Here is a 27,381-nt window from a genome sequence, read left to right on the forward strand (position 1 = left end):
TTTTCTGTGCTTCCTGAATTTGGATATATGTTTCCTTTCCTAGATTAGGGAAGTTTTGAGCTGTTATTTTCTCAAATAAACCTTCTGCCCCCATTTCTCTCTTCTTCCTTTGGGACTCCTATGATCTGAATATTACTGTGCTTAATGGAGTCACTGAGCTCCCTAAGTGTACCTTTCTTTCACTTCCATATCACTTATTCATTCCTCAGCTTTTTCCATCCTTGTGGTCCTTAGCTCTAGTCTGTTTTGAATCTCCATTATTATATTTTTCATTTTGGCTGATTAGTTTTTTTAATTTAATTTCTTTTCAGTGTACCAGTATTCATTGTTTTTTATTTTATTTTATTTATTTATTTATTTATTTATTTATTAAAAAGATTTTATTTATTTATTTGACAGAGAGAGATGACAAGCAGGCAGAGAGGCAGGCAGAGAGAGAGGAGGAAGCAAGCTCCCTGCTGAGCAGAGAGCCCGATGCGGGGCTCGATCCCAGGACCCTGAGATCAGACCTGAGCCGAAGGCAGCGGCTTAGCCCACTGAGCCACCCAGGTGCCGCCCAGTATTCATTGTTTATGCACCACACCCAGTGCTCCATGCAATCCATGTCCTCCATAATACCCACCACATGGCTCCCCCAACTCCCACCCCCACCCCTTCAAAACCTTCAGATTATTTTTCAGAGTCCATAGTCTCTCATGGCTGATTAGTTTTTAATTAATTAATTTGACAGACAGAGAGTACCAGTAGGCAGAGAGGCAGGCAGAGAGAGTGGGGGGGAAGTAGGCTTTCCGCTGAAGCAGAGAGCCTGATGCAGGACTTGATCCCAGGACCCCAGGATCATGACCTGAGCCAAAGGGAGTGGACCAACCCACTAAGCCACCCAGGCGCCCCGCTGATTAGTTTTTAAGTCTTTTATCTCTGTGGTAAGAACCCTCCTGGTGTGTTCTATGCTTTTCTCAAGACTAGCGCGTATCCTTATGATTGTTGCTTTAAATTCTGGATCAGGCACATTACTTATATTACTTATATATGATTCGATCCCTGGCTGTCACCTTTTCTTGGTCTTTCTTTTGGGACGAATTTCTCTGTGTTGGCATTTTATCTAGTTCTCTGTCTTCTTCTCTGTGTTAGAAGAGCCTGTTAATGTGTTCCTGCTTCTGAGAGTAATGGCTTTGTAAGAAGAGGTCATATATTGTTCAGGGCCTGGTGCTTCAGGAAGTGTCTATGATGTGTGCTGCTTACACCCTGCTGCTGTGTTATGGCTGCTTTTACCCTCAGGCCAGTCCTCTACAGAATTTCTTTGTGCCTGCAGCAGGGACCTTGGCCAGAATGTGGATGTGCTCTTGTCTGCTTGTTAAAAGAGACCTGATGCTATTTCCACTAGAGCTGAAGCTTTGCAGAACTCTGTGGTCAATAAACATCATGCGTATGGGTGGGTTTTCTTCTGGGAGAGAGTCCCACTGCTCTGGTTCTCAGCACACTTGCCTGAGAAAAGGAGTAGCAGCAGATGGTGAGGAGAAGGCAGGACTTGGTGTAACCAGTTTAGGCTGTGCTGTTGGGGCTGTGTTTCTTGCTGAAGTTAGTTTATGTTGAGGGATGGGGGAGGGAATTGACACAGGTTGCCTCACTCACGTTGGAGAAGGGAGCTTCCACATGCTGTTGTTGGGGACAGTTCACTTCCAGTGAACTACCTTCCCTGGTACGTCCCAAGAATGCCTCAGATCCCTGCATTCACCCTATCTGTGTCCAGACTGTCTGACTCCCAGCAGTGCGATGCACCTATGTTCTATCCTAGACAGGCTGGCTGAGTTTTTAAACTCCAGCTTTAGGGACTGGCATGGTCCTCTGTGGGGAGGATCTTACTGTACTGGGACTGATGCAGGTTTGTCCCAGAAAGACAGTCCCACCAAAGCTCAGGAACATGACATTTGGAATAAAGTGCAGCAAAGAGCTATCCAGGTTAGCTGCCCTCAGCAGGTGTCTCTGTGCCTATGCTGAGGTAGGTGTGAGGGTAATGATGTCTGCCAGTTCTTTTTTCTCTGCAGAGGCAATATTGCTTCTCCCAGATATGCTCCGAGATGGGGGAGCCTTCTCTCCCTGTGCACACCATCTCCTCAGTTCACACCATCTGCTACTCCACAGGAGTACTGCGGCTCCCTCAGGGCTCCACACCACCCTTAAGCCAGACATCTAATACTCCAGTGTTTGTATCCATTTTGTAAAGACGCATGAAGTTTAGCTCCTCTCACTTTCCGTGTCGGTGGCTTTGGGGGAGTGTTTTCCAGGCGTGATCCCCTGTTTTCCTCTCTTTCTTGCTTCTGTCTGTGACCAGGGCTCCCTCCTCTATGCAGCTCCTTCGATCCTTTTATCAATGAAAACACCACTCTGCCCCTCCTACTTTCCACAACATGACCTCTTACCTCCCTCTAGTTTGAAGTTTGTTCTGCTGGTCTTCAGATCGATTTCTCAGGTGTTCAGAAAGTTCATATTTGTCTAGCTGTGTTCCAGGAGTGGGGCAGGCCGAGGGTCCTCCTGCTACTCTGCCGTCATAGCTTCTCATGATCACATTGAGAATAAACATCATGTGAAATAGAAGCCCTCTCATGAGTAGTTCTTTCCTTGCTGCTGCTGGTGTGTCTTCTATGACTCTGCCACTTTCCCATTTTCTTGCTGTTAGCAAACACATGAAGTATATCCATTGCAGCTTCCTGGGAATCATCTTCCCACTACTGTCTTGAGACTGACCCCTTGCTCTACTCAGCTGTCTGGGCAGAGAGCCGTCCAGAACCACCCATTCTAAAATAGCATTTTCTACCACTCTCCCCTAACTCTCCTTTATTTTTAATGTCTTTTTAAAAATTAGGGTTTATTGAAATATAGTTGAGATATAAAATTGTAAGATATTTAAAATAAACATCATCGTGATTTGCTGTTTTATATATATATTGTGAAATTATATCTCTCCCCAAGTAATTAATGAACTTATCCATCACCTCGTGTTTTTGGTTTGGTTTGTTTTGGTGAGTATCTCAGTTCTATTCTCTTAGCAATTTCAATGATAAAATACACTATCACCATGTTCTACATGAGCTCCTCAGACCTATTTATCTTAGAGCTGAAGTTGGTGCCTTTTTATCAACCTCTGTTTCATTCCCCAACCCCTGCCAACTTTTTCACTACTCTGTCTCAATGAGCTTGACTCTTTTTTTTTTTAAATTTATTTTTTATTTATTTTCAGCATAACAGTATTCATTATTTTTGCACCACACCCAGTGCTCCATGCAATCCGTGCCCTCTATAATACCCACCACCTGGTACCCCGATCTCCCACGCCCCCACCCCTTCAAACCCCTCAGATTGTTTTTCAGAGTCCACAGTCTCTCATGGTTCATCTCCCCTTCCGATTTCCCCCAACTCCCTTCTCCTCTCTAACTCCCCATGTCCTCCATGCTATTTGTTATGCTCCACAAATAAGTGAAACCATATGATAATTGACTCTCTCTGCTTGACTTATTTCACTCAGCATAATCTCTTCCAGTCCCGTCCATGTTGCTACAAAAGTTGGGGATTCATCCTTTCTGATGGAGGCATAATACTCCATAGTGTATATGGACCACATCTTCCTTACCCATTCATCCGTTGAAGGCTTGACTCTTTTATAAAGATCCACATATAAGGAAGTGGTGATGCAACATGGAGGCTTAAGTGGGTAGGAGAAGAATAAATGAAACAAGATGGAATTGGGAGGGAGACAAACCATAAGTGACTCTTAATCTCACAAAACAAACTGAGGGTTGCTGGGGGGAGGGGGTTTGGGAGAAGAGGGTGGGATTATGGACATTGGGGAGGGTATGTGCTTTGGTGAGTGCTGTGAAGTGTGTAAACCTGGTGATTCACAGACCTGTACCCCTGAGGATAAAAATATATGTTTATAAAAAATAAAAAATTAAAAAAAATAAATGATTTAGCTTTAACAGTTGAAGAAATAAACTTATTTATGTATGGAGAGAATAAATATTTATTTTATTCATCAAAAAAAAATCCACATATAAGTAATATCATGCAGTATTTGTCTTTAACTTATCTCACTTGGCATAATGCCCTCAAGGCCCATCTGTGTTGCCAGTGTCAAGGTGTCCATTCTCATGGATAAGTAATAGTCCTATTATGTATATATAATAAAAAATTAAATGCCCATATTATGTATGAATTTCTTTCTGGGATTTCTCTATTATTCCATTGATCTATGTGTATGTTTTTATTTAATACCACACAGCTGTAGTTAGTATGGCCTTGTAATGTAGTTGACATCAGGAAATGTGATGCTTTAAACTTTGTGGTTCTTTCATGATTCAGGTTCTTTTGTGGTTCCATACAAATGTTAGGACTGTTAGTTTGTATTTCTGTGAGAAATGGCATTGGAATTTTGGTAGGGATTGCATCGAATCTGTAGCTCGCTTTAGGAAGTATGTTCATTTTAACAATATTTTTCCAAGCCATGATCATTTATTTGTGTCTTCAATTATTATAATCAATTCTTACAGTGTTCAGTGTGTAGGTCTTTCAGGTTCTTGGTGAAATTTATTCCTACCTCTTTTATTCTTCTAGATGCAAGTGAGATTAATTTTCTTGATTTCCCTTTCTGGTAGTTTGTTATTAGTCTATACAAATGATGTATATTTGTATATTGATTTTATATCTGCAACTTTACGGAATTTGGTCAGTAGTTCCAACAGTTTTTTGGTGGAGTCTTTAGGATTTTCTATGTAGGATATCATGTCATCTGCACATACAGACAGTTATTTCTTCCTTTCTGATTTAGATGCTTTTATTTCTTTTTCTTGCTTTGTTCTTCTGGCTAGGACTTCTAGTAAGTACTGTGTTGAATAGAAGTGGTCAGGGCGGACATCCATTGTTGAGTGTGATGTTAGCTGTGGGCTTGTCACAAAGGCCTCTATCATGCTGGTGTATCAGCCAGCTCAGAGACTGAACACAGGGCTCACTGGGATGCACTGTCATGAAAATTTGGAGAGGGAGTGTGCCTTCTGAGGAGGTCCACTGAAGCTGGTTCAGAGACTTGGAATACTGGTCCTCCTTATGATAGGAATGGTCAGGGCTTATACCTAAAGAACCATCATCCCACACTAGTTCCTGTGCACCTGTGGGATCCCAATAGGCACCATGGCACATATGGCACTAAGCAGTAATGGAATTAGTGCACTTAACACAGGGTGTTTCCTGTTTGGCATGCACACTGAGACACTTACTTTTGGGATTTGAAATTTGGTGACCATTCATGGGGAAGGGGAGCCCAAAATGCAGGCACTGGACATTCTGGTAATACTACAACTGGGGGCTGATGAATATATTGGAAAGTAATGATAATAAAGAAAAGCAATAGGCCATATTTGTGCTCAGAATTCATGGAACATTTCTTCCCTGAAAGATAACTGATACAAAGGACAGAAACTTTCCCACTGTTATTTTTGTTGACTAACATGAACATAAAATGTGACCCATTCTTTTCACATGGCTACTCTAAATGTGCACTTAAAATGATGAACTTTAAGTTATTCTTTCACATATTTCCTTTGATTCCACCAGTGCATCTAAAACAGAGTCTAATTTCTTTTGAATCCTCCAAAGAAAATGCATAGTTTTATAAAGTGTTAATAATGAGTATTCTCTGAAGAAATGACAAATGACATGTAGCTAATATTATTCTCTATTGCAAAGGAATTGTTTTAACACTGATCTGACTTTGTTTAACTGAACTGAAAGCTGGGAGCAGAAATAGCCTCATATCTATTTAGGACAGGTTTGTTGCCAACAGAGTCATGAACAGAATTTTAGTTTCAGAATTGTGGGGAAGGGATATTCAACCTATTCTGTCATTTCTTTTTTTCCCTAATTAAAAAAATTCTTTTAAATCCAGTATAGTTAATACCCAGTATTATATTAGTTTCAGGTATACAATATGCAACAATTCTATATATTCCATAGATTCAAAAATTCTATACATTACTCAGTGCCCATTAAGATAAGTGTACTCTCCATCGCCTTCACCTGTTTCACCCATCCTCCCACCACCTCTGTAGTACCCATCAGTTTGTTCTCTATAGTTTGGTTCTTAAATTCCACTTCAAGTGAAGTCATAATGGTATTTGTCTCTCTCTGACTCTCATTTTGCTTAGCATTATACTCTAGATCTATCCACATCATTGCAAATGTTAAGATTTCATTCTTTTATATGGCTGAGTAATATTCTATTACATATGCTGTATGTTATAACACAATACTAATATAAAATAATATATTTCTAGCCGTCCTGCTTTATCTTTAAAAAAGTATTTATGTGGTCATTGAGTAGCTCTGTTTTTATCTTCTTGAGGAACCCCCATGCTGTTTTCCAAATAGAGCTACCCTATAACCCAGCAATTATACTACTAGGCATTTATCCAAAGGATACAAACATAGTGAGTTGAAGGGACACCTGCACCCCACTGTTCATAGCAGTAATGTCCACTGTAGCTAAGATATGGAAAAAGCCCAGATGTCCTTTGAGATGAACGGATAAAGAGGATGTGGTGTCTATAGAGAATAGAGTATCACTCAGCCATCAAAGAGAGTGAAATCTTGCCATTTGCAATGATGCGGATGGAACTAGAGAGTATTATGCTAAGTGAAGTAAGTCAGGCAGAGAATGACAAATACCATATGATTTCATTCATATGTAGAATTTAAGAAACAAAACAGAGGAACATAGGAGAAGGGAAGGAAAAATAAAACACAATAAAAATAGAGAGGGAGGCAAGCCATAGAAACTCTGAGCTATCGTAAACAAACTGAGGGTTGCTGGAGTGGAGGTTGGTGTGCGGATGGGGTAACTGGGTGACGGGCATTAAGGATGGCACTTGATGTAATGAGCACTGGGTGTTATATGAAACGGATGAATCACTGAACTCTACTCCTGAAACTAATAAAACAGTATATATTAACTAAGTTGCATTTAAATAAAGAATTAAAATAAGTGTTTATGTGGCAGCAGATAACTGATACAACCAGGAAAAGTGAGATGTGTGTTTCCCCAAACTCACAATTATTCTTTGTGTTATAAAACTTTTAAATGTTATTCCAGGGAATCTCCAGCACTTGGCCCTGATTAACTGAAGCCATCCTTGGGTCCAAGATGTCAGTCACTTACCTAGAAGACCATTCACACTTTCCTCCAGGTGCTGGAGCCTGGGTATGTTTCCTCATCCATCATGTTGTCTCACAGATCTCTGTCATCTGTGTGGACAGGGACAAGCATGTGCTATAACAGTGTAACATTGTTTTTCCAGTCTTGTCACTGTCAACTTCTTCCCTGTGACATTTTCACATCACAGTTATACCGCATGTCTGTTCACATACAGTTGCTCTTTCAAAGGCCACCAATCACTTGCCCTTGGGAGTGATTTATCTGATGTGAATTCATACCTTGGGAGAAATACAAATTTTAGGATTATTTGTTCCAGCTCTTTGAAAAATGCCAGTGGAATTTTGATTGGGATGGCATTGAAAGTATAGATTGCTCTAGGCAGTATAGATATTTTAACAATATTTATTCTTCTGATCCATGAGCATGGAGTGTTTTTTCATCTTTTTATTCCTTCTTCAATTTCTTTCATGAGTGTTCTGTAGTTCCTCGATTACAGATCTTTTACCTCTCTGGTTAGGTTTATTCCCAGGTATCTTACAGTTCTTGGTGCTGTAGTAAATGGAATTGATTCTCTAATTTCCCCTTCTGTGTTTCATTGTTATTGTATAAGAAAGCAACTGATTTCTGTGCATTGATTTTGTATCTTGCCACATTACTGAATTGCTGTATGAGTTCTAGTAGTTTGGGGGTGGAGTCTTTTGGGTTTTCCATATAAAGTATCATGAGAGAGTTTGACTTCTTCCTTGCCAATTTGGATACCTTTTATTTCTCTTTGTTGTCTGATTGCTGTTGCTAGAACTTCTAATCCTATGAATCAGCTACTCAGTGTGACTAAAACTTTAATATGGAAGGAAATAATTTAAAAGGAAATCAACTAAAGAGTTAGCAGTCATTATTTCTAGGTTATGAGATAATTGAGAAACTTTTTCTTTTATTCTTCCTGTTTTTCTCACGTCCAAATACACACTTAAAAGGATTCCATAATATTATGAGGGTGAAAGAAAACCTAGAGTATCTTTCCCTTCTTTTAGTTGTCAGGTGTTGCAAATGTTCTAAATGTTTAAAGCCTAAAGATGTTGCTCATGTATTCATTGCCCAATGAATATTTGTTATACTCTGTAGAATAAGAACATTTCGGGGCGCCTGGGTGGCTCAGTGGGTTAAGCCGCTGCCTTAGGCTCAGAGTCCTGGGATCAAGCTCCGCATCAGGCTCTCTGCTCAGCAGGGAGCCTGCTTCCTCCTCTCTCTCTGCCTGCCTCTCTGCCTACTTGTGATCTCTCTCTGTCAAATAAATAAATAAATAAAATCTTTTAAAAAAAAAGAATAAGAACATTTCATGTATATTTATTAAGAAAATATCCATTCACTTATTCATTCTCTGTATTTATTAAACATGTAGTTCATGTCAGAAGCCAATTTAGACACAGGATAATCACACATGAGTAAGAGGTTCTATGTTGTTGAAAAGCTCACCAATGCCTTTCCCCAAACATACATACAGACAAGTATATAAAATGAGGTAATGCCATAATAGTGGCAGGGACTGGTTTTGGAGGGAATTAAATTCCACTTAAGTGGAAAACTCTCCATGCTCATGGATCAGAAGAATAAATATTGTTAAAATATCTATACTGCCTAGAGCAATCTATACTTTCAATGCCATCCCAATCAAAATTCCACTGGCATTTTTCAAAGAGCTGGAACAAATAATCCTAAAATTTGTATTTCTCCCAAGGTATGAATTCACATCAGATAAATCACTCAAAGGGCAGATTGATGAGATTTGTAAGAATTTCTATGCAGAGGTAAGATTATAACTGGGTTTAGGAGTCTCGTGAGAGGTTTGTAAGTGATAAATCAGTAGGTTATCAAGATTGGGGACAAGCATGTCACCACAAAGAAGAGGTGATATTCATTTCCAAGGGCCACACTGCCACCATTCCGTACATTTCTCCTCCCAAGTCCTTAGAACACCATAAAGTTTCTATTGTCTCTAGGGCTTCCTGTCTTTGGGTATCATCACCCTCTCTCAGATTCCTCATTATTGCCAAGGCTTACACATCTGACGATTTTAAAGTTACCTGCAAAAAGGAATTAAAACTATAAATAAAGGTATAGTGTTTTCCCTGTGGAATCCTGGGAACCACAAGGTTTGAAGACAGGAGAGAAAAGACCGTTAAGCCTTACAAACCCTGTACTCCTACCCAGCACTCCAGGTGGATGGCAGTTTACTTGACCTTGAAATCACAGAGCAAGGACCCTATAAATGTGAGGACTGTCTTGTGCAGAGAGGATTTCCAGTCTCTTGAAATGGTCATCTTGTATCGAAGGGAGTATTTCTCTCTCCAGCGTCCAGATTATCAGAGTTTGAATGTATTTACCAGTAAAGCAAAGTAAAAACATATGGGGAACAAACATGAGATTGCTAAGTTCTTTTGCCAAATAAGAACATCAAGCCCCTTTCCAAAAAATTACCATCTATTACCACCTTAATTTAATAAAAGAAAAAAATATAAAAGCAGAGTAAGAAGATACTATTAAATAAGGAATACCCTTTTATATGGATTTCTTTTAGGTGATACTCCTCATTTCCTTCATTTCTCTTATCTAAGAGCCTAGAGAAACCATTACTCACCTACTTTCACAGGTGTTTGGGAAAGAAATTAATTAAAATCTGTAAAGCCCTGTTAATTTTCTGTTTAGAGACTTAACATCTCCCTATTCTCTATAATAGTGGTTCTGAAAGTTTAGACTAATACCTGTAGTGTTTGTTAAAAATATCAGTTGCTGGGTCCATTGTAGATGGTTGGTTCAGTAGGTCTGAGGAGGGCCCAAGAGTGTGCATTACTGATAAGGGGCCAAGTGATGCTATTGCCGGTGGTCCAAGGGCATGCTACCTTATAGGAAACACTCAAACTCCTTATCAGGCCACAGAGGGTAAAAGTTAAGCTACTCTAACAGAGAGAGCCTAAAGTAAAGAGCTTAATTAATATTAAAATAATATAGAAGCTTTTCCTCCTGTAATAGTCTGGAGACATTCTCTGCTGCAGGGATGGATGTTTCCATGTTATTTTTCCATTCCTTATTAGGGCTTTTGGTAAAGCTAGGTACGCTCCACATTGACATTCTAGCCAAGATGAAGGGGAGTGAGAAGGGTGAGAGCAAGTGGCTTCATATTTGAGAAGATAACCCAGGAGTTACACACATTGCTTCCCTGGCATTGTTTTGGTGAAGGCCAGGCTCAGAAATGCGATACACACTTTGTGGCCCTGTGTCCAGTTAAAACTAGGAGAAGTTGGAATGGGTATTAGTGGGCAGATGATCTCCAGTACAGAAGCCCCAATATCAGTATCAGGTAGATGAAGAGAGGGTATACCTATAAAATTGGTCAGTGAGGAAAGGAAAAAATTAGTGTATGGTGTAATCCTATATTAAAATAATTTCTATGTGAAATGTTAATACTTTGTACATATCTCGATTACTGTATTTAACCACATTTCATAATTATATGTTTAGTTGTCTACTGATCTTGATTAGTCTTGAAGGATTCTAAGTGTATGAATTGAAGTTTCTTTATGTGTCTGTATCTTTATCTCCTTAAAATTTTTCTCTCTTTATACTTATTTACAGTGCCATTAATTAGTACAATTCTTGGTACAGTGGTAACACCCAATAAATGCTCTTTGCAGAAAAGAATCAATTCATCTTTTGTTGGTAAAAGTCAGTATCATTTACTAGCTCTCTTCCATGTAACTCACGACTTGGCTGGTCATTTTTCAACACACAGTATTCTCTTTACTGCCCTCTTCACATCTTTGTTTCTTAAAGTGTAGATCAGAGGGTTAAGGGTGGGTGTGATGATTGTGTAAAAGAGAGTAAAGAACTTTCCTTCATCTTGGGAGGTGCTATTCTGTGGCTTCATGTACATGTAAATGGCTGTTCCATAAAACAGAGTTACTACTGTGAGGTGGGAACCACATGTGTTAAGGACCTTACTCCACCTTGCTGCTGACTTGATCCTCACGACTGCTTGAGTGATTACTGCATATGAGATGAGAATTAGTGATAGAGGTACTAGAAGAAATATCACCCCGAGAGCAAAGAGAATGACCTCAATTACTTTTGAGTAGACACAAGACATCTTGATCAATGCTGGCATCTCACAGAAAAAATTATCCACTTCCCGGTGGCCACATCTTGGTAATTTCAAAGTCAGGGAGCAAAGAATTAATGCACTGCCAAGGCCACCTAACCACGTGGTGAGCACCATATTCTGGCAAAGCTGAGGGTTCATTATGACCGTGTAGTGAAGAGGTTGACAGACAGCAGCATAGCGGTCATAGGCCATCACAGCCAAGAGAAGACATTCGGTGGCTCCCAGGTCAAGGGCAAAGAAGAATTGGAGCACACACCCTCCATACGTAATAGACCTTGTCGGACCCCATAGATTTACCAGCATCTGGGGGATAATGCTAGTCGTATAGCAGAGATCCAAAAAAGACAAATTGGATAAGAAGAAATACATGGGCGTATGGAGCTGGGTGTCTAGGTAAGATACCAGAATGATGGTTGTGTTTCCTACCAGAGTCACAATATAGAAGATGAAGACCACCCCAGAGATGATCGGTTCTAGTTGGGGCCGATCAGAAAAGCCCAGCAGGATGAAATCTGTGGTGGAACTTCCATTGTTTGTATCCATGGCTCCTTAGGAAAGTCTAGGAGACAAGATGGTGGTAATCACAATAGCATCAGCCCTAGGCAGAAATAGCTTGCCATGTAGCTTACCATGAGTATCCCCAGTTCAGTTGTTTGTGTGCTCTCTCCCATTTGGACCACCTCTGTTAACACTCCCTGTGCTCCTTGCCCAAAGCCTCTCTGTGTTTACTCATGACCAGAGTGGTTCTAAAAATAATATATGGCAAACCCAGTCGCACCGAGTTATAAATCATTGAAATGGGTTAATAATGCCATGTCACCTATGTTTCTGTGTGATTTGGTTAAGTGATAAATCCATAAATTTAAGATTAAGATTGGAAGAGTTGTTCCTTGTTGAAATTGTGACATAAGCATACTTGGTCATGACAAATTTTTGCCTTACCCAAGAAGTGGAATTTCAGGTAAAAAGTTAAGGGACCCACTTCCTAGGGACAATCTTTAGTGTTTGGCAGCAGGATCAGTTTCCATATTCGTTTTCAAATGTGTTCATTCCGGCCATTACGGTCACTGTCCCTTCCTTGATTTCCCTCCTCTTCAACATGGCAGACACTGCTGTTCCTTTATCAGTTTTGCTGTTCCCCACTCTACTGACCTTTTTTGATGCCAGGAAAAATCATCTTTCCTATTAGCCTTCTTTTCTGTGTACAGAGGACCCATATTTCTTAGAACGCCATTCATGACTGCTGTATAGCATTTAAATAGCCTTACTGATTTGTTGCAGAGTTAAAGATTGAACTAATTCCAGAAACGTTTGGTTACCACCCACACACAGCAACCACCTGAGTTAGCTCCAACTCACCTGGCCATACTGCAAAATTATGTTGGCAGGTAACTGGAACAAGAAGCAGTTCAGTAAACAGTCAGTGAGTTGTTTTTCTTTGTGGAATGTCCCAGTTCCACAAATGAGTCAATGCTCTGCTTGCTTCAGACCTCTGTAGGTAAAACCATTTTAGTTCTCTAAGAATTCAGAAAAGAGATAAGGAACACATAAATTTCACTATTTCTGAATAGTTTATCATATCACTTTATAGACAGAATTTTATTGATTGAATTAGTTTATAAATGTTTTTTAGTTTTTATTTATTTTTTTGATTTGTAAATTTGTGTTTTTTTTGCATAGAATTTCTGGCCGTAAACATCAGAAATAGGGTAGTTTATATTTGTTCTGTGTTTGTGACCAGGAATAATAACTTTACTTGCTGTCATTACAGTAAAATAAGGTGAATTAAATTACCTACCATAAATGGTTGTTACAAGCAGTTTAGTCAGAACATGAAAATATTATTATCATGAAAAAGAACTGTTACTACCAAGTAGCATGAGATAGGGGATATAGCTTTTCTCAATACAAAATGGAATTTAATTTAATTAATGAATGTGATGTTTTTATGTGATGGATGACTGCTAAGTTGGGCATAGTGGTTAAGTGCACAGATTTTAGACTCAGAGTTTGGTGTCAAAGCCCAGGTTCACTAGTTGGCGGTAATGTGTCCTTGGGCAGTTATGTTATTTTTTCACATCAGCTTCCTTATATGTTCAGTGAAGATAATAATGTTCCTCAAAAGGAGGTGGTGGGATTTAGTAATTGTGAAAGCACTGTTTGGTTCATATTAACTCTCAAAATTAAAAATTGTATTAATCTACCCACAAATTATTATTGTCACTGTATTCACTCCTTCCTGTCATCATTTTTCACCTGGTGATTCTACCATGATGGTCTGGAACTGAACCTGAATGCATAAAACTTCATGTTTGCATAACTTTTCAAATGCACACACACTCATGTACACAAAAGTGACCACAAGCACGGTGTACATACTAAACCGATAATCCCAGAGGCAGGAGAGGACAGAGGACTTAGATCCCAACCTGTGTAGGTTACAAAATGCACTGGGCATCCTTTGACCACATAAGTCTGGGATAGTGCTGGGAATTAAAAGGTCACAGAACTTTAGAGCTGAAATAGACTTAGAAAGTGTGATCCAGCCTTCTGCCTTAGGATGGAGGTCTTCCACGGAATACCCACAGACTCCAGTTTTCAGAGCTTCATAGCTCTGTGCCTTTAATCTGTGCCTCATCCCTACTCTTTGTGTTGAGCTCAGAGATGCCTCCTTAACATCCAAGACTGATGCTTTTTCTTTATTCTGGAAATAACAGAGAATATGTCGATTCAACATGGCTTCATTATGAAGAACAGTTTTATTATACAAAAAAACATAGATGCAGAAGAAAACAAAGGCTTGATGAGTGAAGGTGAATGTTCTTGTAACTAGCAGGCACATCAAGAAATAAAATCTTGCCAAGCACCCCAGGAACTTCTCTTCATGTTGGTCCTGATCATTACACTTCCCTCTTTCTCAAACTATCCACTATTATTTTTTTTTTAAATTTATTTTCAGTGTAACAGTATTCATCGTTTTTGCATCACACCCAGTCTCTATGCAATCCATGCCCTCTCCAATAAGCACGACCTGGTTTCCCCAACCTCCCACCTCCCGCCCCTTCAAACTATTGATGTTTATAATACTATTCTGATGTTTATAATACTCACCTAGTTTACAAATTTTTAAAAAATGTATATATTTTAGAGAGTGAGAGAGAGAGCATGGGGGGAAGGGGCAGATGGAGAGGGAGAGAGAAACTCACGCAGGCTATGCTGAGCACAGAGGCTGAGGCATGGCTCGATCTCATGACGCTGAGCTCTCACCCTGGCCCCAAACCAAGAGTCGAACCCTTAAACAACCGCGCCACTAAGGTGCCATTAGTAATCTTCTTGTATTTAGTAGCTTGATTATGCAAATGTGCACCTGTAGACAATATTGTTTAGTTGGGCTCATTAAAAGTTTTTTATATGTCTTTTGAGTTTCTTTTAATATTGGAATCTCTTATCAAATATACTTTTAGGTCTATATTCCTAGACTAAGTGTTTGATGGCTTTCGGCTGCTTCTAACACTGTATTATGTTCAATTAGTACACTTCCCGGTTGCCATCCATTGGACTCACTATGGTTTATCAAATACCTTTGATTATGAGCTGAGCCGTGAACACTATACCATAGGTGTGTGAAGAAGACAGTGAGCATCCATGAGGCGTGTATAGTTCCTAAAATATATGTTTGCTTGGTTTAACAGGGGGAAAAACATTAACAGCTGAGTTGGCACTTTGGGTCACATGGGAACTCAGGTACTCACTGGAAGTGTTAAGCTGGAATTATCCTTCATGCAATTGTATGTTGTTCTATGAAACATAACACAAATGAAGCAAACATATTTAAACATAATTTGAATGTACAGAATGATGTGGAGAGTAAACTAGAAGGAAAATTAGAACATATTTACATTTCAGGAGGGAAGAGTTCACAGCTGTCATATTCTTACATAGTCCAAAGGTAGCCATCTTCCCATGATGACGAGCCTTCATTTCAGCAGTAATCAGAAGGATTCTTCTTTGACAAGTTACTGAGTTCATGAAATACTGATTAGTCCCGACTACTTGTTCTAACAATTAGATCACTTTTGTGTTTAAATGCAACAGCTGCACTAATGTTCAATGAGGTCTCTAATGTGAATGTTGAAGAAAAACTAAATGTGGGACTGGTGGAAAAGCTGATGAATTTCGTTCGTTGAATGTATTTTTGATGGGATATTTGCAATTTTTTTATATACACTCCTGTTAGAGACACATTTGTGGGTGGATCTCTGCCTAATTAAACCAGGAGAGCCCTACACTTGTTCACGTGTACTCAAAGAAGTGTTTATGTAGGACTTAAAGGCTAGTAAGTTAAGGTGGTGTAGACCCTAGGGACTAGTGCCCCACAGAGGGATTAATAGGACTTAGACCATGGTCAGAGGCCTATCCAAATAACCATTTTAGGAGCGATTCCCTTAAGACATTGGGTTTCACCTGTTCTTTTTGTCTTTATTTTTCCTTTTAGAATCCTCCATGGAAATTAAATTCAGAAATGGGTTTGTTTATGTATGTAATTTACTATTGAAGATTGAAAATATAATATTAATAATTTATATAAAAATTAACACATTTAGCTGGACTTTTTGTTTTGTTTTAATTTTGTAAGGGATTTTTAATTTTTTCCATTTAAAAAAATTTAAAATCAAGTAATTAACATATGATGCGTTATTGGTTTCAGAGGTAGAGGTCAGTGATTCAGCAGTCTTAAATATACTCATTACATCATGTATATAACACTCATTACATCATGTGCCCTCCTTAATGTCTATCACTCAGTTACCCATCCCCTCATCTCCCTCCCCTACAGAAGCCCTCAGTTGTTTCCTATGATTCAGAGCTTCTTATGGTTTGTCTCCCTCTCTGATTTCATCTTTTTTTTTTTCATTTTTTAAAAATTAATTTATTTTCAGGCAACAGAATTCATTGTTTATGCACCACACCCAGTGCTCCACGCCATACGTGCTCTCCATAATACCCACCACCTGGCTCCCCCAACTTCCCACCCCCCCCGCCCCTTCAGAACCCTCAGATTGTTTTTCAGAGTCCATAGTCTCTCATGGTTCACCTTCCCTTCCAACTTCCCTCAACTCCCTTCTCCTCTCCATCTCCCTATGTCCTCCTTGTTATTTGTAATGCTCCACAAATAAGCGAAACCACATGATAATTGACTCTCTGCTTGACTTATTTCACTCAGCATACAGAAGTTGGGTATTCATCCTTTCTTTATTTTTTATTTTTTCAGCGTAACAGTATTCATTATTTTTGCACCACACCCAGTGCTCCATGCAATCCGTGCCCTCTATAATACCCACCACCTGGATCCCCCAACCTCCCACCCCCCGCCCCTTCAAACCCCTCAGATTGTTTTTCAGAGTCCATAGTCTCTCAAGGTTCACCTCCCCTTCCAATTTCCCCCAACTCCCTTCTCCTCTCCATCTCCCCATGTCCTCCATGCTATTTGTTATGCTCCACAAATAAGTGAAACCACATGATAATTGACTCTCTCTGCTTGACTTATTTCACTCAGCATAATCTTCTCCTGTCCTGTCCATGTTGCTACAAATGTTGGGTATTCATCCTTTCTGATAGAGGCATAATGCTCCATAGTATATATGGACAATATCTTTATCCTGAATATTCTTCTTTTATGATTTAATTTTATTTTTTCAGTGTTCCAGGATTTATTGTTTATATCCTTCCATATCCTCAAACCATAGTGTTTAAAACTTGAACTTAATCGCAGGAGAAATTTTGGAAGGAACACAGGTTACAGAACATCCTAGTAAAGAATGAATGTGTCAACCAGGAAATTAAAGAAGAATTAAAAATATTCATGGAAGCAAATGAGAATGAAAAAACAACAGTTTAGAACCTTTGGGATGCAGCAAGGCCTGCCCTAAAAGAGAAGTATAAAGTAATACAAGACCTTTCTCAAGAAACAAGAAAAATTTCCTGTCTTGCTAATTTTGGCCATTCTAACTGGTGTAAGGTGATATCTCAATGTAGTTTTAATTTGAATCTCCCTGATGGCTAGTGATAGCCATCTGTATGTCTTTATTGGAGAAGTGTCTGTCCATATCTTCTGCCCATTTTTTGATATGATTGCCTGTTTTGTGTGTGTTGAGTTTGAGGAGTTCATTATAGATCCTGGATATCAACCTTTTGTCTGTACTGTCATTTGCAAATATCTTCTCCCATTCCGTGGGTTGCCTCTTTGTTTTCTTGATTGTTTCCTTTCCTGTGCAGAAGCTTTTGATTTTGATGAAGTCCCAAAAGTTCATCTTCACTTTTGTTTCCTTTGCCTTTGGAGACATATCTTGAAAGAAGTTGCTGTGGCTGATATTGAAGAGATTACTGCCTATGTTCTCCTCTAGAATTCTGATGGATTCCTGTCTCACATTGAGGTCTTTTATCCATTTTGAGTTTATCTTTGTGTATGGTGTAAGAGAATGGTCGAGTTTCATTCTTCTACATATAGCTGCCCAGTTTTCCCAGCACCATTTATTGAAGAGACTGTCTTTTTTCCACTGTATATTTTTCCTGTTTTGTTGAAGATTATTTGACCATAGAGTTGAGGGTCCATATCTGGGCTCTCTACTCTGTTCCACTGGTCTGTGTCTGTTTTTATGCCAGTACCATGCTGTCTTGGTGATCACAGCTTTGTAGTAAAGCTTGAAATCAGGTAACGTGATGCCCCCAGCTTTATTTTTGTTTTTCAACATTTCCTTAGCGATTCGGGGTCTCTTCTGATTCCATACAAATTTTAGGATTATTTGCTCAAATACAGAACCTAATCTTATACCTAAAGGAGCTGGAGAAAGAACAGCAAATAAAGCCTACATCCAGAAGGAGAAGAGAAATAAAGATTAGAGGGAGTTGAGGGAAATTGGAAGGGGAGGTGAACCATGAGAGACTATGGACTCTGAAAAACAATCTAAGGGTTTTGAAAGGGTGGGGGGTGGGAGGTTGGGGGAACCAGGTGGTGGGTATTTGGAGAGGGCATGGATTGCATGGAGCACTGGGTGTGGTGCAAAAACAATGAATACTGTTATGCTGAAAAGAAATAAAAAATAATAAAAAAAAGAAATCAAAAGAACAGTAGAAAAAATCCCACAAACTGGGAGCTGATTATTTGAAAGAATTAATAAGATTGATATATCCCTGGCCAGACTTACGAAAAAGAAAAGAGAAATGACCCAAATAAGTAAAATCACATGAATGAGGGAGAGATCACAACCAACACCAAAGAAATACAAGCAATTATAACAGAATATTAATGTTATGACCAATTAATTCTATGCCAAGAAATTGGGCAGTCTGAAAGAAGTGGATGCATTTTTAGAAACATATAAACCACCAAAACTGAAACAGGAAGAAATAGAAAACCTGAACATACCCCTAACCAGGAAAAAATTGAAACAATAATAAAAAGTTTCCCAATAAACACGAGTCCAGGGTCAATGCTATCCCATTGGAATACTCCCAAACATTTAAGGAAGAAATAATACTTATTCTTATGAAGGTGTTCCAGAAAAAGGAGTGGGAGGAAAACTTCCAAACTAATTTTATGAGGCCAGCATTACCTTGATCCTGAAATCGCACAAAGACCCCATCAAAAAGGAGAATTACGTCCAATATCCCTGATGAACAAGGATGCAAAAATTCTTACTAAAATAGTAGCTAGTAGGATCCAACGCTACCTTAAAAGAATTATTCACCATGACCAGGTGGGATTTATTCCTGGGAGGCAAGTTTGGTTCAACATTTGCAAATCAGTCAAAGTTATACACAATATTAGTAAAAGAAAGGGCAAGAACTTTATGATCCTCTCCATAGATGCAGAAAAAGCATTTGACAGAATACAGGATCCTTTCTTTCTTTTTTTTTTTTTTTGTAAATTTTTTATTTCTTTTCAGCGTAACAGTATTTATTGTTTTTTCACCATACCCAGTGCTCCATGCAATCTGTGCCCTCTCTAATGCCCACCACCTGGTCCTTTCTTGATAAAAAAAGGATGAATACCCAACTTTTGTAGCAACATGGATGGGACTGGAAGAGATTATGCTGAGTGAAATAAGTCAAGCAGAGAGAGTCAATTATCATATGGTTTCACTTATTTGTGGAGCATAACAAATAGCATGGAGGACATGGGGAGTTAGAGAGGAGAAGGGAGTTGGGGGAAATTGGAAGGTAAGGTGAACCATGAGAGACTATGGACTCTGAAAAACAATCTGAGGGTTTTGAAGGGGTGGGGGGTGGAAGGTCGGGGTACCAGGTGGTGGGTATTATAGAGGTGGGTATTATATGCGGATTGCATGGAGCACTGGGTGTGGTGCAAAAATAATGAATACTGTTATGCTGAAAATAAATAAATTAAAAAAAAGTCTCCACAGTGTAGGGATAGAGGGAACATACCTTAATTTCATGAAAGCCATATACTAAATATTCACAACAAATATCATACTCAGTGGGGAAAAACTGAGCATTTTCCCTAAAGTTAAGAATGTGACAGGGATGTCCGCTTTCACCAATATTGTTCAACATAGAACTGGAAGTCCTAGCTTCAGCAATCAAAAAGCAAAAAGAAATAAAAAGGCATCCAAGTAGGCAAAGGAGAAATTTAACTTTTACTCTTCACAGATGAAGTGATACTCTGTAGAAAATTCAAAAGACTCCACCCCAAAATTGCTAGAACACATACAGAAAATTCAACAAATTCAACGGGACTGGAAGAGATTATGCTGATATATAAAATCAATGTACAAAAGCAGCTTGCATTCCTATACTCTAACAGTGAGAACAAAGAAAGAGAAATGAAGGAATCAGTTCCATTTACAATTGCACCAAAGTCCATAAGATACATAAGATACCTGGGAATAAATCTATTCAAAGAGGTAAATGATCTGTACTCTGGAAACTGTAGATCTCTTATGAGAGAAATCAAGGAAGACACAAAAATATGGGAAAACATTCCATGCTCATGAATTGAAAGGATGAATATTGTTAAAATGTTTATGCTACCCAGAGAAATCTACACATTCAATGAAATCCCTATCAAAATACCACCAACTTTTTTCACAGAACTGGAAAAAAAAATCCTAAAATTTGTATGGAACCAGAGAACACCCAAATAGCCAAAGAATGTTGAAAAAGAAAATCAGGGGTGCCTGGGTGGCTCAGCTGGGCATCTGCCTTTGGCTCAGGTCATGATCCTGGAGCCCTGACATTGAGCCCCACATTGGGCTCCCTGCTTGATAGGGAGTCTGCTTCTCTCTCTCCCTCCACTGATCCCCATGCTCATACTCTTTTGTGCTTTGTTGTCGCTCTCTTTTTTTCTCTCTCTCAAATAAGTAAATAACATAAAGTCTTTTTAAAAAAGAAAGAAAGACTTTCATAGATAGATTTTATGAAGTTCAGGAATGTTCCCTCTATCCCTATACTTTGAAGCGTTTTAATCAGGAATGGATGCTGGATTTTGTCAAATGCTTTTTCTGCATCAATTGAGAGGACATTGCCAAACTGTGGAAAGAACCAAGATGCCCTTCAACGGACAAATGGATAAGGAAGATGTGGTCCATATACACTATGGAGTATTATGCCTCCATCAGAAAGGACGAATATCCAACTTTTGTAGCAACATGGACGGGACTGGAAGAGATTATGCTGAGTGAAATCAGTCAAGCAGAGAGAGTCAATTATCATATGGTTTCACTTATTTGTGGAGCATAACAAATATAATGGAGGACATGGGGAGTTAGAGAGGAGAAGGGAGTTGGGGGAAATTGGAAGGGGAGGTGAACCATGAGAGACTATGGACTCTGAAAAACAATCTGAGGGGTTTTAAGTGGTGCAGGGGGTGGGAGGTTGGGGTACCAGGTGATGGGTATTATAGAGGGCACGGATTGCATGGAGTACTGGGTGTGGTGCAAAAATAATGAATACTGTTAATGCTGAAAATAAAAAATAAAAAATAAATCACAATGAGATGACACCTCACACCAGTGAGAATGGCTAAAATTAACAACTCATGAAACAACATATGTTGGCAAGGATGTGGAGAAAGGGGAATCCTTTTACTCTGTTGGTGGGAATGCAAGCTGGTGTAGCCACTCTGGAAAACAGTATGGAGGATCGTCAAAAAGTTAAAAATAGAGCTAATTTAAAACCCAGCAATTGCACTACTGTGTATTTATCCAAAGGATAGAAACACATTGATGTGAAGGGACACTTCCACCCCAATGTTTATATCAGCAATTTCCACAGTAGCCAAACTATGGAAAGAGCCCAGATATCCATCAAGGGATAAATGGATAAGGAATGGATGGTGTATATATACAATGTAATATTAATCAACCATCAAAAGTAATGAAATATTGTCATGTTTGATGATGTTTATGGTCCTAGTGGGTATTATGCTAAATGAAATAAGATAGTAAAGACAATTATCATACGATTTCATTCATATGTGGAATTAAGGAGTAAGACAGATGAACATAGGGTAAGGAATGGACAAATAGTATAATAATGATAATATGAAAAGTGAGAAGGAGGCAAACCATGAGAGACTCTTACTCTAGGATACAAACTGAGGGTTGCTGGAGAGGAGGTGGGTGGGAGGAATGGGTAATTGATTAATGGGCAGTAGGAGGGCACTTAATAGAATGAACAGTAGGTATTATATTTGACTGATGAATCCTTAAATTCTACCCCTGAAATTGATGATACAGTATATTTTAACTAAATTAGATTTAAATAAAGGTGTTAAAAGACTGCTTTCTAAAAAAAGAAAGAATATTATAAAATTAAAGGGCTAGAAGATAGTATTAAATAAAGAATACCCATTTATATTGATTTCATTTAGAGAAAACTCCTCATTTCCTTCATTTCTTCTAAGAGCCTTGAGAAACCATTACCCACCTTCTTTCACACATCTATAGGAAAGAAATTAAAGTCCACAAGACCACTTTAGTCTTCTGTTTAGAAACTCAACATCTCCCTATTTTCTGTAACAGTTGTTCTAAACTTTTGTCTGATCACCTGAACTGTTAGTTAAAACATATCAGTTTCTGGGTCCTTTCTCAGATGGTTGGTTCAGTAGGTCTGAGGTGAGCCCAAGAGTGTCCATTCTGATAAAGAGCCAAGTGATGTGGTTGCTGCTAACTGAAGGATCATGCTACCTTACAGCAAAAAGCCCAACATCTTCATCAAATCATGGAGGGTAAAGTTAGGCTACTCTAACTAAAAGACCACCAAAATAGAGTGGCTTTATTTAATATTCAATAATATAGAAGGATTTCTTCTGTAATCATCTGGTGACACTGAGAGGTGGTGGGAGGTTCTGATTCCATTTTATTGTTCTATTCCATGTTGTTTTTTCCACCAAAACTAGTTATCTCCACACTCTCATTGCAGCCAAGAGGAATTGGGTGTGATGGGGAAGGGGGAGGGCAAATGGCTTCACATTTGAGAAGATAACTCAGGAGTTGCACACTTTGCTTCCCTGGATTTTTGTTGGTGGAGGCCAGGCTCAGTAATGTGATACACGGTATGTTGACCAGGTGCTCAATTAAAACTATAAGCAGAAGGTGGAATGGGTATCAATGGGTAGTTGGTCTCCACCACAAAGGCAATGTTGGAAGTATCAGGTTGATGAGAGAAAGTGTTATTTTCAATAAAAATGAGAATTCTGCAAGAAAGCAATTAGTATCCTGTTAATCCTATATTAAAACAATGTGAAATATCTTCTTAATACTTTCTACATTTCTCTATTACTATACTTAATCACATCTCATAACTATATGTTTACTATTCTGTGGCCTGTGATTTGTCCTGAAGCGTTTTAAATGTATGAATTGAAATTTCTTTATGTGTCTGTATCTCTCTCTCTCTCATAATCTCTTTATTTCCCCCATTTTAAACAGAATTCATTATTTATGCACCACACCCAGTACTCCATGCTATACGTGCCCTCCATAATACCCACCACCAGGCTCCCCCAACCTCTCACCCCCTGCCCCTTCATAAACCTCAGACTGTTTTTCAGATTCCATAGTCTCTCATGGTTCATCTCCCCCTCCAATTTCCCTCAACTCCCTTCTCTCATAATTTCTGTCTAGTTCCGACTTATTTAGAAAGTCAGTACCTAATATTCAATAATGATTTTTTAAAATTTATTTTTTATTTATTTTCGGCATAACAGTATTCATTATTTTTTCACCACACCCAGTGCTCCATGCAATCTGTGCCCTCTATAATACCCATCACCTGGTACCCCAACCTCCCACCCCCCACCCCTTCAAACCCCTCAGATTGTTTTTCAGAGTCCATAGTCTCTCATGGTTCACCTCCCCTTCCAATTTCCCCCAACTCCCTTCTCCTCTCTAACTCCCCATGTCCTCCATGCTATTTGTTATGATCCACAAATAAGTGAAACCATATGATAATTGACTCTCTCTGCTTGACTGATTTCACTCAGCATAATCTCTTCCAGTCCCGTCCATGTTGCTACAAAAGTTGGGTTTTCATCCTTTCTGATGGAGGCATAATACTCCATAGTTTATATGGACCACATCTTCCTTATCCATTCGTCTGTTGAAGGGCATTTTGGTTCTTCCCACAGTTTGGCGACCGTGGCCATTGCTGCTATAAACATTGGGGTACAGATGGCCCTTCTTTTCACTACATCTGTATCTTTGGGGTAAATACGCAGGAGTGCAATTGCAGGGTCATAGGGAAGCTCTATTTTTAATTTCTTGAGGAATCTCCACGCTGTTCTCCAAAGAGGCTGCACCAACTTGCATTCCCACCAGCAGTGGAAGAGGGTTCCCCTTTCTCCACATCCCCTCCAACACATGTTGTTTCCTGTCTTGTTAATTTTGGCCATTCTAACTGGTGTAAGGTGATATCTTAAGGTGGTTTTAATTTGAATTTCTCTGATGGCTAGTGATGATGAACATTTTTTCATGTGTCTGGTAGCCATTTGTATGTCTTCATTGGAGAAGTCTCTGTTCATATCTTCTGCCCATTTTTTGATATGCTTGTCTGTTTTGTGTGTGTTGAGTTTGAGGAGTTCATTATAGATCCTGGATATCAGCCTTTTGTCTGTACTGTCATTTTCCCCAAAGATACAGATGTAGTGAAGAGAAGGGCCATCTGTACCCCAATGTTTATAGTAGCAATGGCTATGGTCGCCAAACTGTGGAAAGAACCAACATACCCTTCAATGGACGAATGGATAAAGAATATGTGGTCCATATACACTATGGAGTATTATGCCTCCATCAGAAAGGATGAATACCCAACTTTTGTAGCAACATGGACGGGACTGGAAGAGATTATGCTGAGTGAAATCAGTCAAGCAGAGAGAGTCAATTATCATATGGTTTCACTTATTTGTGGATCATAACAAATAGCATGGAGGACATGGGGAGTTAAAGAGGAGAAGGGAGTTGGGGGAAATTGGAAGGGGAGGTGAACCATGAGAGACTATGGACTCTGAAAAACAATCTGAGGGGTTTGAGGTGGCGGAGGGGTGGGAGGTTGGGGTACCAGGTGGTGGGTATTATAGAGGGCACGGATTGCATGGAGCACTTGGTGTGGTGAAAAAATAATGAATACTGTTATGCCAAAAATAAATAAAAAATAAATTTTAAAAAAGTACTTATTATTATTCTTAGTACATGGTAAACATCCAATAAATAGTCTTTGCATAAATGAGTTGATTCATGTTCTGTTGGTAAAGGTCAATATTATTTTGTTAGTTCTCTTCCATCTAATTCATGACTTGGCTGACCGTTTTTTGACACAGAGTATTCTCTTTACTGCACTCTTTACATCTTTGTTTCTTAAAGTGTAGATCAGAGGGTTAAGGGTCGGTGTGATGATTGTGTAAAAGAGAGAAAGGAACTTCCCCTCATCTTGGGATGTGCTATTCTGTGGCCTCATGTACATGTAAATGATTGTTCCGTAAAACAGAGTTACTACTGTGAGGTGGGAACCACATGTGTTAAGGACCTTACTCCACCTTGCTGCTGACTTGATCCTCACGACTGCTTGAGTGATTACTGCATATGAGATGAGAATTAGTGATAGTGGTACTAGAAGAAGTACCACCCCGAGAGCAAAGACAATGACCTCCATTACTTTGGAGTAGACGCAGGCTATCTTAAGCAGGGCTGGCATCTCACAATAGAAGGTATCCACTTCCTGGTGGCCACATCTTGGTAATTTCAAAGTCAGGGAGCAAAGAATTAACGAACTGCAAAGGCCACCTAACCACGCAGTGAACACCATATTCTGGCAAAGCTGAGGGTGCATTATGACCGTGTAGTGAAGAGGCTGACAGACAGCAGCATAGCGGTCATAGGCCATCACAGCCAAGAGAAGACATTCGGTGGCTCCCAGGTCAAGGGCAAAGAAGAATTGGAGCACACACCCTCCATACGTAATAGACCTTGTCGGACCCCATAGATTTACCAGCATCTGGGGGATAATGCTAGTTGCATAGCAGAGATCCAAAAAAGACAAATTGGATAAGAAGAAATACATGGGTGTATGGAGCTGGGTGTCTAGGTAAGATACCAGAATGATGGTTGTGTTTCCTACCAGAGTCACAATATAGAAGATGAAGACCACCCCAGAGATGATGGGTTCAAATTGGGGCCGATCAGAAAAGCCCAGCAGGATGAAATCTGTGGTGGAACTTCCATTGTTTGTGTCCATGGCTCCTTAGGAAAGTCTAGGAGACAAGATCGTGGTAATCAAACTAGCATCAGCCCTAGGCAGAAATAGCTTGCCATGTAGCTTACCATGAGTATCCCCAGGTCAGTTGTTTGTGTGCTCTCTCCCATTTGGACCACCTCTGTTAACACTCCCTGTGCTCCTTGCCCAAAGCCTCTCTGTGTTTACTCATAACCATAGTGGTTCTAAAAATAATATGGTAAACCTGGTCACACTAAATTGTAAATTATTGAAAGGGTTTAATTATGCCATGAAACTTATAGTTCTGTGTGCTTTGGTTAAGTAATGAATCCATGAAATTAATAATATGATTTAAGATTCAGATATATTTTGAGAAAAATGAGAAATGTGTCCGATATATTTTTCCTTCTTGAATGTGTGACATAAGCATCACTTGATCATGACAAAAATTTCCCTTTTCAAAGGAGTGGCATTTGGGATAAAAAGTTAAATGATCCAATTTCTTGGAGTAAGACCCACCATTTGGTAGCAGGATCAGTTTCTATATTCATTTCCAAATGCTTTAATTCCACCCATTATCACCACCACCACCAACCCTCCTCTTGTCCTTCCTATTGAACATTGTAGACACTGCTGTTCCTATATCAATTTTGGTGTTCCCTACTATTGCCCCATTTTATGCATGCATTTTGGTGCTAGGAAAACTCATCTTTCTTATTAGCTTCTATTGCCATGTGCAGAGGCCCTGTGTTTTTTGGAATATTATTCACAACTGCCAATAAAGTATTTAAATAGCCTTCCTGATTTGTTTCAGAGTTAAAATATGAAGTAATATCCAGAATCCTCCGGTTACATACATGCAGCAATCACCTGTGTCATCTCCTGCTCACCTGGCCATTCAACAAAAGTAGCAAGGTAGGTAACTCGATAAAAAACAGCTCGTATAACGGTCAGTGAGTTGTTTTTCCACATATAATATACCAACTATCTGAGTCAATCCTCTGGTTGCTTTGGAACTCTACAGGTAAAACTCCCATTTCAATTCTAAATGAATACAGAAAGGTGACAGATATATATGTATTTCCCTATTTTTGAATTATCATATCATTAAATATATGGAAGTTTTAATGACTGAATTAGTTTATAAATATTTTCTATTATTTTGGTTTATAATTCCTTATGCCTATAATTTCTGACCATCAACTACAGATTTAGGGTGTTTTATAGTCATGTGTGTTTGGGGCGAAGGAAAAATAAATTTGTTTGTTGCATTTACAGTGAAATAAGGTAAATT

At 39.1% G+C, this 27,381-nt stretch overlaps 2 protein-coding genes across 2 annotated transcripts; both read right to left on the reverse strand.

Annotated features, from left to right (window-relative positions):
* Window positions 1–10,970: 10,970 nt before the first annotated feature.
* On the reverse strand, window positions 10,971–11,900 carry LOC309865355 (olfactory receptor 2W1-like; the record flags this gene model as incomplete). Its single annotated transcript, XM_082731623.1, has 1 exon — window positions 10,971–11,900. The coding sequence occupies one exon, from the start codon at window positions 11,898–11,900 to the stop codon at window positions 10,971–10,973; it is 930 nt and encodes a 309-aa protein (XP_082587749.1).
* A 13,263-nt stretch (window positions 11,901–25,163) lies between these two features.
* On the reverse strand, window positions 25,164–26,108 carry LOC309865339 (olfactory receptor 2W1-like; the record flags this gene model as incomplete). The annotated part of the gene is made up of 1 exon (XM_082731612.1): window positions 25,164–26,108. The coding sequence occupies one exon, from the start codon at window positions 26,106–26,108 to the stop codon at window positions 25,164–25,166; it is 945 nt and encodes a 314-aa protein (XP_082587738.1).
* Between the last annotated feature and the right edge of the window lie 1,273 nt (window positions 26,109–27,381).

Source organism: Mustela nivalis (assembly GCF_964662115.1).
Source record: "Mustela nivalis genome assembly, chromosome: 5".
Classification (NCBI taxonomy): Eukaryota; Metazoa; Chordata; class Mammalia; order Carnivora; family Mustelidae; genus Mustela; species Mustela nivalis.